Raw genomic sequence first — 12,880 nt, 5'->3', positions numbered from 1 at the left:
GGACGCGGGGGGTGGCGCCTTGGGGGGGCCCCCCGAGCCACAGCGCTTCTGCGGGGGCCCGCGGAACCTGGCGGCGGGGCTCTCCAGGCCTCCCCTGGCCGCAGCGCTTTCGGCACAGGGAGCTGGGCTTGTTGCCACGCGGGCTGCCGGAGTGGTGCTCCGGCGCGCTCTGGCCCCAAAAGACTCCTGGTGTCCCTTGCTCGAAAGCCAGTCAAATCAGACTCTACGGTTGTGGTGCTCATCTCCGTTTCCAAGCCGAAGAGCCAGCGCTGTCCGATGACGTTTCCGTGGCCATGTGGCCGGCATGACTAGACGCCGAGGCGCACGGAACACTATTACCTTCCCACCGAAGCAGTACCTATTGATCTACTTGAAATTTCTTGCTTTCGAACTGCTAGATACCTCATTTAAAAATAATCGAGCAAACCATTCATACAGTTTCCGAATCATAAACAAAATATTCACACAATACAAAATTAATCCACTCAAAATCATTCATAGTAAGGGTGTAAATAATTCAACGCAAGTCCTTTACAAGGCTCAAAAAGTCTAGAATTTATCCATAGTGCTTGGTCCCTCCTGAACCTGGTAGTTACCAATCAGTATGTACTTAATGTTATTGCTTATAGGATGTAATGAATATTTATACCTGACTAGGATGAAATAATGATACACTATGCACTTTACTAAATGATGACCATAAACCGAACACATTAGTTTGTTAAAAGGTTTTTGCAGTGTCTATTTATTTGTTACTAGACCCACCTGGAGGGTGGCCAACCTTATTCCCAGTTTGGCAACCGCTCAAGAAACAACACAAGTGGCGTGATGGGTTGAGCACAGGGCACATCCTAAAAAGCACAGAGGGCAGCTCCTCGCCATCTCTGCGGGCCAGCGATTAGATAATCCAAGCGAATGGCCTGTCCTTTAACAGAGCTGGAAAACAGCATGTGGAGAACTGTTGCCCTCAGTGTCGTGGAGAACCATTTATACCTGACAGAGGCCTTGAGGGGGAAAATAAGGAATCGAATTAAAAATACCAATCCAAACAAAGGTTAGGGAGCCGTTCAAACAAACACGAGAGGGCAGAAGACCAGCCCTCTCGAAAGAGCACTTGGCAGTTTTATTATGTTCCCGGCCTCTCCCCGTGGCTTTCTGTTTGCCTTATGATTAGGCCTGACGGGGCCTTCCTGAACCATGATTTAAGGCGCCCAAAGTCCCCCCCCTTCCCCAAGTCTCCCGTAGTGGCAGTGACACAGGACAGTTTACGCCAAGGGAACAGTGCGAGGAAGGGAAAAGCTGACAACACGGCTGAAGAATCCAGTAATGTAACAGTGTTCGGCCTTCCTGAACCATGATTTAAGGCGCCCGAAGGCCCCCCCTCCCTAATTCTCCCGTAGTGGGAGTGACACAGGGCAGTTTACGCCAAGGGAACAGTACGAGGAAGGGAAAAGCTGACAACGAGGCTGAAGAATCCAGTAATGTGACAGTGTTTATAAAACGGAATTAAAAAGGGCATCAGGCAGCGCACAACCGGGTTTCTCCTTTCTCCTTGGAAAGGGCGGTAAAAATAGAACTTTTGTACACGGGAGCAGGGGAGGACTAAGCATTAAGCAGACTAGGAACGTGCTTAGGGCACCAGGGCCAAAGGGGGCACCACAAAGTTGGGAAAGGGGTGAAAAGAAGAAAAAAAAGAATGAAGATTTGTAAAAAAAATATAAATTGATAACTTGTGAAATATTAAAATAGATGTCATATTGCATTTTTGTAGAACTTTATGTAGCCCAAGCTTGGCTTAGTTTGTACAGTATATTGTGTTATCCTATGAATAAATGTTTGTATCGCTGCAACCTGCATTGTATATCTGGTCAGACAGGTCAACAACTAAAATGGACTGGGGGCACCAAGATGGGTCAGTGCTTAGGGCACCGGAGAGCCTTAATCTTCCCCTGCACAGGAAGAGGCGGGCGATTCTCTCCCCATCCCCTTTTTCACGGCTTTTCTCCCCCCTGTCCCGCTCTCTGTTTCCTCTTTTAACAAAGGACCTGAAAATCCTTTTGTTCGGCTCCAGCCTTGGCTGCTTCAGTGAGGAGTGGAAGATCCAGAGCTTCGCGTTCAGCGATGTCCCGGAACTGAAGTATGGCATCGTGCAGAAAAAGGTAACGCCGAAGCCAAGCGAAGGAGGTCTTTGAGCTTTATCTAGGGGACCCTTTTCGGGACCTCACCTCACTGGAACGAGCAGGGGTTATGCCCAAGCAGATGAACAAGGGTTGCACACAGGTAGACGAGGGAACGGACAGGGGTTGTGCAAAAGCAGGAGGGGGAACATACTGGGGTTGCACACAGTTAGGTGGGGGAAAGTATAGGGGTTGCACACAAGCAGGCAGGGCACTTTCCCACTGGGTTTATTTTTTTGTTTATTTATATATTAATTTGTTAATTGCCCAGTCCCTGAGAGCCAGTTTGGTGTAGTGGTTAAGTGCGCGGACTCTAATCTGGGAGAACCGGGTTTGATTCCCCACTCCTCCACTTGCACCTGATGGATGACTTTGGGCAAGCCATAGTTCTGGCACAGCTGTTCTTGAAAAAGAGCAGTTTCTGTCAGAGCTCTCTCAGCCCAACTTACCTCCCAGGGTGTCTGTTGTGGGGAGGGGAAGGGAAAGGAGTTTGTAAGCCGTTCTGAGACTCCTTCAGGTTGTGAAGGGCGGGGTATAAATCCAATCTCTTCTCTTCTTCTTCTTGTGGACTGGCCAGAGGAGCAACAGAGATGATATAGCCCTCAGCTCACCGGGCAGCCTATCCCACAGAGATGGGGCTACAACAAAACAGGCCCTTCCTGACTGATCCAAACTTACCCACTGTCATCGTCATCTTCTTCCTCTTCCTCCTTTTCCTTCTCCTTCCCCTCCTTCTCCTCCTCCTCCATTTCTTCCTTCTCCTCCTTCTTCTCCTCCTCCTCCTCCTCCTCCTCCTGCATGGTCCTCATGGCATTTGGCAGAGAGTTCCATCAGATTGGCACCAGGACCAAAAAGGCCCTGGTCCTAGTTGGGGACAGCCGGATAACTTTAGGGCCGGGGACCATTAGCAAGTTGTTATCTAAAGACTGTAACACTCTCCCGGAGACATAGTGGAGGAGACAGTCTTGAAGATACATCGGTCCCTGACTGCTCAAGGCCTTGTAGATCCAAGACCACCAAGAAACATAAGAACATAAAAAGAGCCCTTCTGGAACAGACCAGTGGTCCATCTAGTCCATCATCCTGTCTCACACAGTGGCCAGCCAGTTCCTCTGGAGGGCCAACAACAGGGCAGAGAGGCCGAGGCCTTCCCCTGATGAGAACATCAGAAGAGCCCTGCTGGATCAGACCAGGGAGGGTCCATCTAGTCCAGCATCCCGTCTCACACAGTGGCCAGCCAGTTCCTCTGGAGGGCCAACAACAGGGCAGAGAGGCCGAGGCCTTCCCCTGATGAGAACATCAGAAGAGCCCTGCTGGATCAGACCAGGGAGGGTCCATCTAGTCCAGCATCCCGTCTCACACAGTGGCCAGCCAGTTCCTCTGGAGGGCCAACAACAGGGCAGAGAGGCCGAGGCCTTCCCCTGATGAGAACATCAGAAGAGCCCTGCTGGATCAGACCAGGGAGGGTCCATCTAGTCCAGCATCCCGTCTCACACAGTGGCCAGCCAGTTCCTCTGGAGGGCCAACAACAGGGCAGAGAGGCCGAGGCCTTCCCCTGATGAGAACATCAGAAGAGCCCTGCTGGATCAGACCAGTGGCATCATCTTCTCTAGGGGGAATGCCCGCCAGAGTTTGGAGCAGTGTTCCCTCTAAGCTGAGTTAGTGTGAGCTAGCTCACTGTTTTTTAACCTCCAGCTCACACGTTTTTGCCTTCGCTCAGGAAGGAGGGCTCCAGAGCAAACTGATGTATGCAGCAGCCCAATCGCTCGCTCACCACTTGAATGCCAGGAGCTCACAGAGTGGAATTTTTGCTCACACGACTCCACAGCTTACGGGGAGCACTGGTTTGGAGCTGAGCTGTAATTCCTGTGGATCTCCAGGTCTCACCTGAAGGGTGGCATCCCTTCTCAACAGCCCTGCAGCAGGTCCAGCTTTGGGGGTTAGGGTTGTCAAACTCCAGGTGGACCAGGGAGGGTCCATCTAGTCCAGCATCCCGTCTCACACAGTGGCCAACCAGTTCCTCTGGAGGGCCAACCACAGGGCAGAGAGGCCAAGGCCTTCCCCTTTGGTTTGGGGCCATTTGGCAGAAGCGCTGAGGAGGTAAGAGCCTTTTCAGACACCTCCCCCCCCCCCTCAGCCAACCTTGGCTATACATCTCAGGAGAATCAACAGCTTTTGCACTATACTCCACTAGGGGTTGGGAAATTCCTGGAGATCTTAGGGAGACGCTTGGGGAGGATGGGGTTTGGGCAGGGGAGAGGCCTCAGTCAGATATAAGGCCATGGAGTCCCCCCCTTCAAAGCATCCATTTTTCACCAGGGGAACTGAACTACGTCCTCTGTAGATCAGTTGTAATTCCAGAAGGTCTCCAGGTCCCCACCTGGAGTTTGACAACCCTAACCCCCAAACCTGGACCTGCTGCAGGGCTGTTGAGTAGGGATGCCAACCTTCAGGTGAGACCTGGAGATCCCCAGGAATTACAGCTCATCTCCAAACCAGTGCTCCCTGTAAACTGTGGAGTCTTGTGAGCAAACATTCCACTCTGTGTGCTACTGGCATTCAAGTTGTGAGCGAGCGATTGGGCTGCTGCATAAATCAGTTTGCTCTGGAGCCATCCCTTCCTGAGCGAAGGCAAAAATGTGTGAGCTGGAGGTTAAAAAACGGTGAGCTAGCTCACACTAACTCAGCTTAGAGGGAACATTGCTCCAAACTCTGTCGGGCATTCCCCCTAGAGAAGATGATGCTTTGGACTTTATGGTGTACCCGCGGAAGTCCCTGTCCTCTCCAGGCTCCATCCCGAAATCTCCAGGAATTTCCCAACCTGGATCTGGCAACCGTAACCCCCAACCGCCCCCCACCGTGGCTAGGAGGGACTCAGCAACCCAATTGCTGAGCTCTGCCCCTGGAACCCGGCCCCCCACGCATGGCTCCAATCCCACAGTTCCAACGGGCTTTACTTCCAGGCGATGCTCCCTCTAAGCTGTGGAGTCTTGTGAGCAAAAATCCTGCTTTGTGAGCTCCTGGCATTAAAGTTGTGAGCGAGCGATTTGGCTACTGTATCAATTCGTTGGCTCCGGAACCATCCCTTCCTGAGCTAAGGCAACAAATCTGTGAGCCGGAGCCTAGAAAACTGTGAGCTAGCTCACACTAACTCAGCTTAGAGGGCACACGGCCTCCAGGCCCAGCTGAGGAGCCAGAATTCAATTTAAAGACCTGGCAAACCGAAATTGCAAGACCAGGGCTCTTTTTGTAGAAAAAGCCCAGCAGGAACTCATTAGCATAATAGGCCACACCCAACAGCAGGAACTCATTAGCATATTGGGCCACACCCCTGACAGCACAGCTCATTAGCACATTAGACCGCACCCACATGTTACCAGAAGTGTGGTCATCCAGCCACACCCACCTTTTGCTTGTTATTCTGTTTACCTTGTTTGTTGTCAAAAACCCAGGGCCTTTTTTGTAGCAGGAACTCCTTTGCATGTTAGGCCACACCCCCCTAATGTAGCCAATCCTAATGAGTTTCTGCTGTTGGGTGTGGCCTGTTATGCTAATGAGTTCCTGCTGGGCGTGGCCAACTTGGGAGCCAGCCGGAACTCCGTTCCTGTGTGTTCCTGCCCAAAAATAGCCCTGGCAAGAACTCTTCTGTATCCATTTTTATCCCACCTTTTCAACTGGTGATGCCAGCGACTGAACCTGGGACCTCCTGCGTGCCAAGCAGATGCTCTGCCACTGAGCCACACGGCCACTCCCCTCATCCACAATGCATTGCGCAGATGTCATCCAGGAATTGTTTTAGCCAGGGCTCCGGAACGCCATCCAACGCTCCCTTCCTCAAAACAAAAAATCCCACCCAAACTGGCTGGACTTCTAAATAAATACACGTAGGGTCACAGCGGCCGGCCTTCGGGAGCCACTGTAGAAAATCACACCCGCTGTGACATTTGCTCAGGTAATTTGGCCGCCAGGAAACTGGGCTGTTGTTTTCTTCCTCGAGAGTGGAACAAAAGCAGCCGCGTCCCCGCGATGTTATCACGGCCTGCGCACACTTGGGGTTTTTCAGGAAAGTGGGGAGGGATGCGGCCTTTCGGTGGTGAATACAGCACTAGAAATGCACATCATTTTATGGCCGAAGCAGAGGAGGAAAAAACGGGGGGGTCTAGGGAACCAGGAGCTTGCAGTGGGTCTCCCCTGAATGCCAAAGACCAGCCTGAAATCACCCCTCTGTTTGCCTTCCTCCTTCGTGTGACGCCGCCGTCTAGGGGGGACCTTGCGGAGTGCTGGCAGCTGTCCAGGGCTGTGTCCTGCGGCATCTTATCTTCGGAGACAGTAGCGAGAACAGTGGCGATCCTTGGTAAGTCAGCACGTCCCAGAGCCGGGAGCACTTTCTGTCCCAAACTGGACGAAAAGGCCCTGTATTGTTGCGAGGGGGGGAGAGGGGGCCTATCTGGACTGACCTGATAGAGGAAGATAAAGCATCGGTGGACATGCTCACGTTGACGGAGGCTAACGGAAGCCGGAAGTGGTTAGCAGCCAGGTGGGTCCCAAAGTCAAATCTGGAAAACCAGGGCTATTTTTGGGCAGGAACGCACAGGAACAGAGTTCCGGCTGGCTTCAGAGTTGGTCACGCCCACTACAGCCAAAACCTCTGTGTGCGTGGCTACAGAGGGAAGGCCTGGAGAGCGACCCCCCCCCCAGCGACTCCAAGAGGCCATGGGGGGCCCTGGAAGTATCAGGGAGGCATTTAAATGCCTCCCCTGGCCTGTCCAAGGGCCGGCTTGCCTGGGCTCCCCACAGCTGCAGGGTGCAAGCCAAGGGAAGGGGGAGCTTTCCCGGGCTCCCCAAAGAAAGGCATGGGGGTGTGTCCTAATCTGCTAATGAGATTCTGTTGGGTGTGGCCTATTATGCTAATGAGTTCCTGCTGGGCTTTTTCTACAAAAAAAAGCCCTGTGAAAAACTATCCAATAACAATTCTCATACTATGCGGGGTTTTGGGCCATCAACTCACAGCTGACTCATGGTGACCCACAGGCACTCACATGGTGCCTGTGAGTGCCCCGTGGGTGCCATGGTGACTAAGTCATAACAGGGGCCAGCTCGACTTAGCTTCCAAGATCTGAGTAGATCAGATTAGCCTGGGCCTTCCAGGTCAGGGCCTCCATATCCTTACTCTTTGGAATACCCCGTTCCGTCTGTAGTTTTCCTGTTATTTACCCGTCTCCCGAAGTCTTGTCCTGGCATCTCTGAACAGATGAGAAAGAACTTTGGGCGGTACGGGACCTTAAGCTTGCTTTCCTCTGCTGGTGTGCCCAGAAGTTCCACTTCCCTCCAGAGCAACTTCTGACGTCCCACGGTCCCAAAGGCCGATGAGGAACACCAGTGTTCCTTCTTTCATGCCTGGCGCTTTGATTTGATGTTCAGTCCTTTTTATCATTAGATCTTTTCACACCAGCGGTGGGAACATTTGGAAGACATCCATTTCAGGCTGAAGTTGCTATTGTCTGGGACTCCGGTGGCATTTCCAAACTGGGGTGGGGGGGAAGGCCTTTGATTTCGTTTTTTGTTTGATTTAATAGAAAGTTAAACCCCCCGATCGTCTTTCTATGTCCTTTTTTGCTTTGTCCCCCACTGTCCCAGCACTAATTTTTTCTGCATGTATCTTTCATCCCTGGTCAGTTGATAGTTTGGCCAGAGGGCAAGGCCCCACCCACTATCCATTAAAATAACAGGCAGCCATAAGAACATATGAAGAGAAGCCATGTTGGATCAGGCTGATGGCCCATCCAGTCTGTGTCGCACAGTGGCCAAAACCCACGTGCCACCAGGAGGTCCACCAGTGGGGCCCAAACTCCAGAAGCCCTCCCAGTGTTGCCCCCAGAAGTGCCAAGAAGACAGAGCTTCACTTGCCCCAGACACAGTGTTCCATCTGTGCCTTGTAACTAATAGCCACTGGTGGGCCTCTGCTCCATATGTTTATCCATAAGAACATAAGAGAAGCCATGCTGGATCAGGCCAGTGGACCACCCAGTCCAACACTGTGTCACACGGTGGCCAAAAATACCAGGGGCCATCAGGAGGTCCACGAGTGGAGCCAGAAGCCCTCCCACTCTTGCCTCCCAAGTACCAAGAATACCGAGCATCACTGCCCCACACAGAAGAACGTAAGAGAAGCCATGCTGGATCAGGACAATGGCCCATCCAGTCCAACAATCTGTGTCACACAGTGGCCAAAACCCAGGTGCCATCACGAGGTCCACCAGCAGAGCCAGAACTCCAGAAGCCCTCTCACTGTGGGTCCCCCCCCCAAGCACCAAGAATACAGAGCATCAATGCCCCAGGCATAAGGACATAAGAGAAGCCATGTTGGATCAGTCCAGTGGCCCATCCAGTCCAACACTCTGTCACACAGTGGCCAAAACCCAGGTGCCATCAGGAGGTCCACCAGCGGGGCCAGAACTCCAGAAGCCCTCCCACTGTTCCCCCCCCCCAAGCACCAAGAAGACAGAGCATCACTGTCCCAGACATAAGAACATAAGAGAAGCCATGCTGGATCAGGCCAGTGGACCACCCAGTCCAACACTAGCTGTATTCGTGTGCATAGAGGTTTTTCTTCCGTCTGGCCGGTGTGTGTGTGCGTGTGTGTTTGTGTGCTCTGCCTTCCTGAACAGAATGTTGAAATATTTTGCAGACGAAAGCCTTCCAATCCAAAAAGGCATAAGAACAAATTACCATTAATGTCTATTTCCCCTCTTTTCCGGCAAAATAAGTCTCTTGGGCCCACCCGAAGTACAACTTTTTACATCCTGCAGAACTCTCTGTCTGGGGCAGAATCATTTCCCAGTGTTTGTCCTTAATGAGCCTTTCCCTAATTGCATCCCATCACCTCGGCTTCCAGCCCCCTCACCAAGCTCAGCATTTCCTCTCTTGCGTTTTCTCCACCCGTCGGATAGTTCCAGATGGCTGCCGTCAATCTCTTTCTCTCTCTGCCTCTGCCCTTGGATTTCGGTAACCGGCTCTGTGCAACAAGGGCGATTCTGCTTCTGGCACTCGCTCCACCTTTTCTCAACACTGAAGAAAAGGTGCCACTCAAAATCACATACAAATACCCTGGGGCAGGGGTCATTTTGTAGAAAAAGAGGTGCAGGAGCTCATTAGCATAAATTATTTGCATATGCCACACCCTCTGACATCACCGGAAGTGTGTCAGAAGGCAACACACACTGCTCAGGCTCCACTGGACTGTTTTGTACTGCTAGCTATTGGGGGTGGGGGGGAACGTGGAGATCTGCCCTCGCAGAGGAGGGGGAGCTTGTACCTGAATAAAACTTGGTCTTAAAGGTGCCACTGGACTCTTTTGGACCAGGGGGCCGGGGTGTGTGTGTCTCTGCAACTTACCTGGCTGCTTCTTGCTCTGACTGAGGGCTGCTGGGAGCAGGGGGTGGGGCTTGTTGCATGTGCCCTCCCCCTAGGCTCTTTACTGCCAGAGCTCCGCTCCTGTGCGCTCCTGCAGGAAATGACCCCTGCCCTGGGGCAACACTTTCCTGACTGCGGTCACCCCTGAACGGCCATCAATCTATGCAGAAGGTGCCGTAAAACCCGATGATCGAAGAAAGCAAAAGCGGCATAAATTGGAGGCGACTTCACAGCACTTCACAGCCCCACAGTCCCTTAGAGACCAACACGGATCTTCAGGGTATGAGTTTTCACAAGTCAAAGCTCCCTTCGTCAGATACAGAGGGCAGAAACCACGTCTGCCCTTGCATCTGGGACTCTAAAGCTCCAAGGCAGCTTTCCAGGTGGCTGGCTCGCAAACCCGGTCAAAAGCACGTTCCGTCTCAGTTGTACTTTAGTATGTAGGTCTCCACCTTTTCGGAATCCTGGCCTCTGAAATCGTGGCCTCTCTGGAGAGAGGTCCAAAGCACAGTTCAGCCAAAGGTTCTCATCTCCCCCTTTCCCCATCCTCCTCTGTAGATTGTAAACACTGATGCCTTTGCTTTTCCTGTTCCCAAACTGCAGGGACCTTCGGCCTTCGGAAGCCCGCAGGAGTGAATGCCTCGCTTTGGCTCTCGCCGATATTTTATGGCGCGCCGGTGGCAGCGAGAAAGCCACGGTGGCCTTGTAAGTGGAAAGCATTTTGTTAAAGGACTGGTTACAGTTTCTTCAGGCAGGTGAAATTGTCCATTAATACTCCCCCCTCCACTTCAGTTGGGTGAGGCCCTGACTCAATGGTAGAGGAGGAGAAGAAGAAGGAGATTGGATTTATACCCTGCCCTTCACTACCCCAAGGAGTCTCAGAGTGGCTTACAAACTCCTTTCCCTTCCCCTCCCCACAACAGACACCCTGTGAGGTAAAAGAAGAAGAAGAAGAGATTGGATTTATACCCCGCCCTTCACTTGGAGTCTCAGAGCGGCTTACAAACTCCTTTCCCTTCCCCTCCCCACAACAAGACACCCTGTGAGCAATGCTCCCTCTAAGCTGTGGAGTCCTGTGAGCAAAAATCCTACTTGGTGAGCTACCGGCATTAAAGTTGCGAGCCGGCAATTTGGCTACTGCATAAATCAGTTTGCTCTGGCGCCATCCTTCCTGAGCTAAGACAGAACTGTGTGAGCTGGAGGCTAAAAAACTGTGAGCTAGCTCATACTAACTCTGCTTAGAGGGAACACTGCCTGGGAGGTAGGTGGGGCTGAGAGAGCACTGCCAGAAACTGCTCTTTCAGGGACAGCTCTGAGTCATTGAGCAGCTGCAAGTGGAGGAGTGGGGAATCAAACCCGGTTCTGCCAGATTAGAGTCCGCGCACTTAACCACTACACCAAAGTGTAGCGCTGCCTTATACTGCCTTACACTGATGCTGGATGTCGGTCCATCTCTTTTGGCCGGCAGTGACTACCAAAGTTCCCAGGCAAAATTTGTTTTTTCTCCCCTCGCAGAATCTGGAACCTTGTACGCTTACCATGAAGTTATGGTAAACATGGGAGAGTAGGGTTACCAGCTCCATATTGGGAAATGCCTGGAGATTTGGGGGGGCGGAGCCTAAGGAGGGCGGGGTTCGGGGATGGGAGGGACTTAAATGGGGTAGAATGCCCTAGACTCCAGCTTTCGAAGCAGCTGTTTTCTCCAGGCAAACTGGTCTCTGTCACCTGGAGGTCAGTTGTAAAAACGGGAGATCTCCAGCCACCACCTGGGGGCTGGCAACCCTATGGGAAGAGGAGGAGAAGACGAGAGATTGGATTCATACCCCACCCTTCACTACCCAAAGGTGTCTCAGAGTGACTGACAAACCCCTTTCCCTTCCCCTCCCCACAACAGAAACCCGTTGAGGTAGGTGGGGCTGAGAGAGCTCTTGACAGAAACTGCTCTTGAGAGAGCGACTCTGACAGAAGAAGAAGAAGAGTTTGGATTCATACCCCGCCCTTCACTACCCAAGGGAGTCTCAGAGCGGCTCACAATCTCCTTTCCCTCCCCCTCCCCACAACAGACACCCTGTGAGGTAGGTGGGGCTGAGAGAGCTCTGACAGAAACTGCTCTTTTCAAGGACAGCTCTTATCAGAACTACAGCTGGCCCAAGGTCATCCAGCCAGGTGCAAGGGGAGGAGTGGGGAATCAAACCCGGTTCTCCCAGATAAGAGTCCGCGCACTTAACCACCACACCAAACTGGCTCTCTAGTAGTAGTGCAATGATCAGAGTGTGGGATCAGGATTGAATCCCCGCCCTGCCATGGAAGCTCACTGCATGACCTTGAGCCAATCTCTTATCCTCAGCCTAACCTACCTCACAAGATTGTTGTGAAGATAAAATGGAAGTGAGGAGAATGATGTAGGCTGCTTTGGGTCCCCGTTGGGGAGAAAAGTGGGGAATAAATAGATATGTAAGGATGCCCGTCCTTCCTCAAGGATACATGCAGTTGCTTCACATCAGCTGGTCCATCTAGTTGTAGCTTTCCAGGGTCTGCTTAAAGAAAGTCAGACAGAGACCTGACATGAAGGTGTAATCGAGTTCCATCACAGTCTCTAAACTGGGGTCCCCAAGCTTTTGGAGCCAGTGGGCATCTTTAGGATTCTGACACAGTGCAGTGGGCACAGCTACATAATGACTACTGCAGAAGGTAAAGCTGGCCACAAAATGGCTGCCGCAGGAGGCAAAGCCAGGCACAAAATGGCTGCCACAAAATGGCTGCCGCAGCAGGGAAAACCAGCTACAAAATGGCCGCCCCAGTTTACCTTCAGTCACCCAGTGAAGACCCTTGTGCTGCATAAGGTTGCCAGCCTCCAGGTGTGGCCTGGAGATCTCCTGCTTTTTACAACTGATCCCCAGCTGACAGAGATCAGCTCCCCTGGAGAAAATGGCTGCTTTGAAGGGTGGACTCTATGGCATTGGACCATGCTGAGGCCCCTCCCCTCCCCAAACCCCGCCCTCTCCCCGATCCACCCCCAAAGTCTCCAGGTATTTTCCAACCCAGAACTGGCAATCCTTGTGCTCTGGTGGCAGCTGCTGCCAAAGCCACGTTTTTAAAGATCTCCACAGCCAATCCAATCACCAGTGGCCAATCAGAAGCCTTGCTGGGCAAAAGCCCCATGTAGGCCCCACCCACTTTCTATAAACACTAGGCGGGCACCGGGAAATGTCTCTGCGGATGCCATGGCGCCTTTGGGCACCACGTTGGGGACTATGGCTTTACGCTTTGATCGCATTTAGGTACGCACG

At 52.3% G+C, this 12,880-nt stretch overlaps 1 protein-coding gene across 1 annotated transcript in view; it reads left to right on the top strand.

The window, feature by feature from the left end:
* FAM188B (family with sequence similarity 188 member B) overlaps positions 1 to 12,880 on the top strand; it is a gene marked incomplete at both ends in the record, with an annotated part of 66,510 nt that overhangs the window by 29,760 nt on the left and 23,870 nt on the right. The window contains 3 exons of the mRNA XM_015405661.1: positions 2,043 to 2,159; positions 6,440 to 6,531; positions 10,194 to 10,295. Coding sequence (XP_015261147.1) covers positions 2,043 to 2,159; positions 6,440 to 6,531; positions 10,194 to 10,295 — 311 coding nt within the window. The remainder of the gene's footprint in view (positions 1 to 2,042; positions 2,160 to 6,439; positions 6,532 to 10,193; positions 10,296 to 12,880) is intronic.

The sequence above is a fragment of the Gekko japonicus genome, unplaced genomic scaffold, assembly GCF_001447785.1.
Source record: "Gekko japonicus isolate JY-2015 unplaced genomic scaffold, Gekko_japonicus_V1.1 scaffold4787, whole genome shotgun sequence".
NCBI classification, from domain to species: domain Eukaryota; kingdom Metazoa; phylum Chordata; class Lepidosauria; order Squamata; family Gekkonidae; genus Gekko; species Gekko japonicus.
This window is presented reverse-complemented; position numbering and strand designations above follow the sequence as displayed.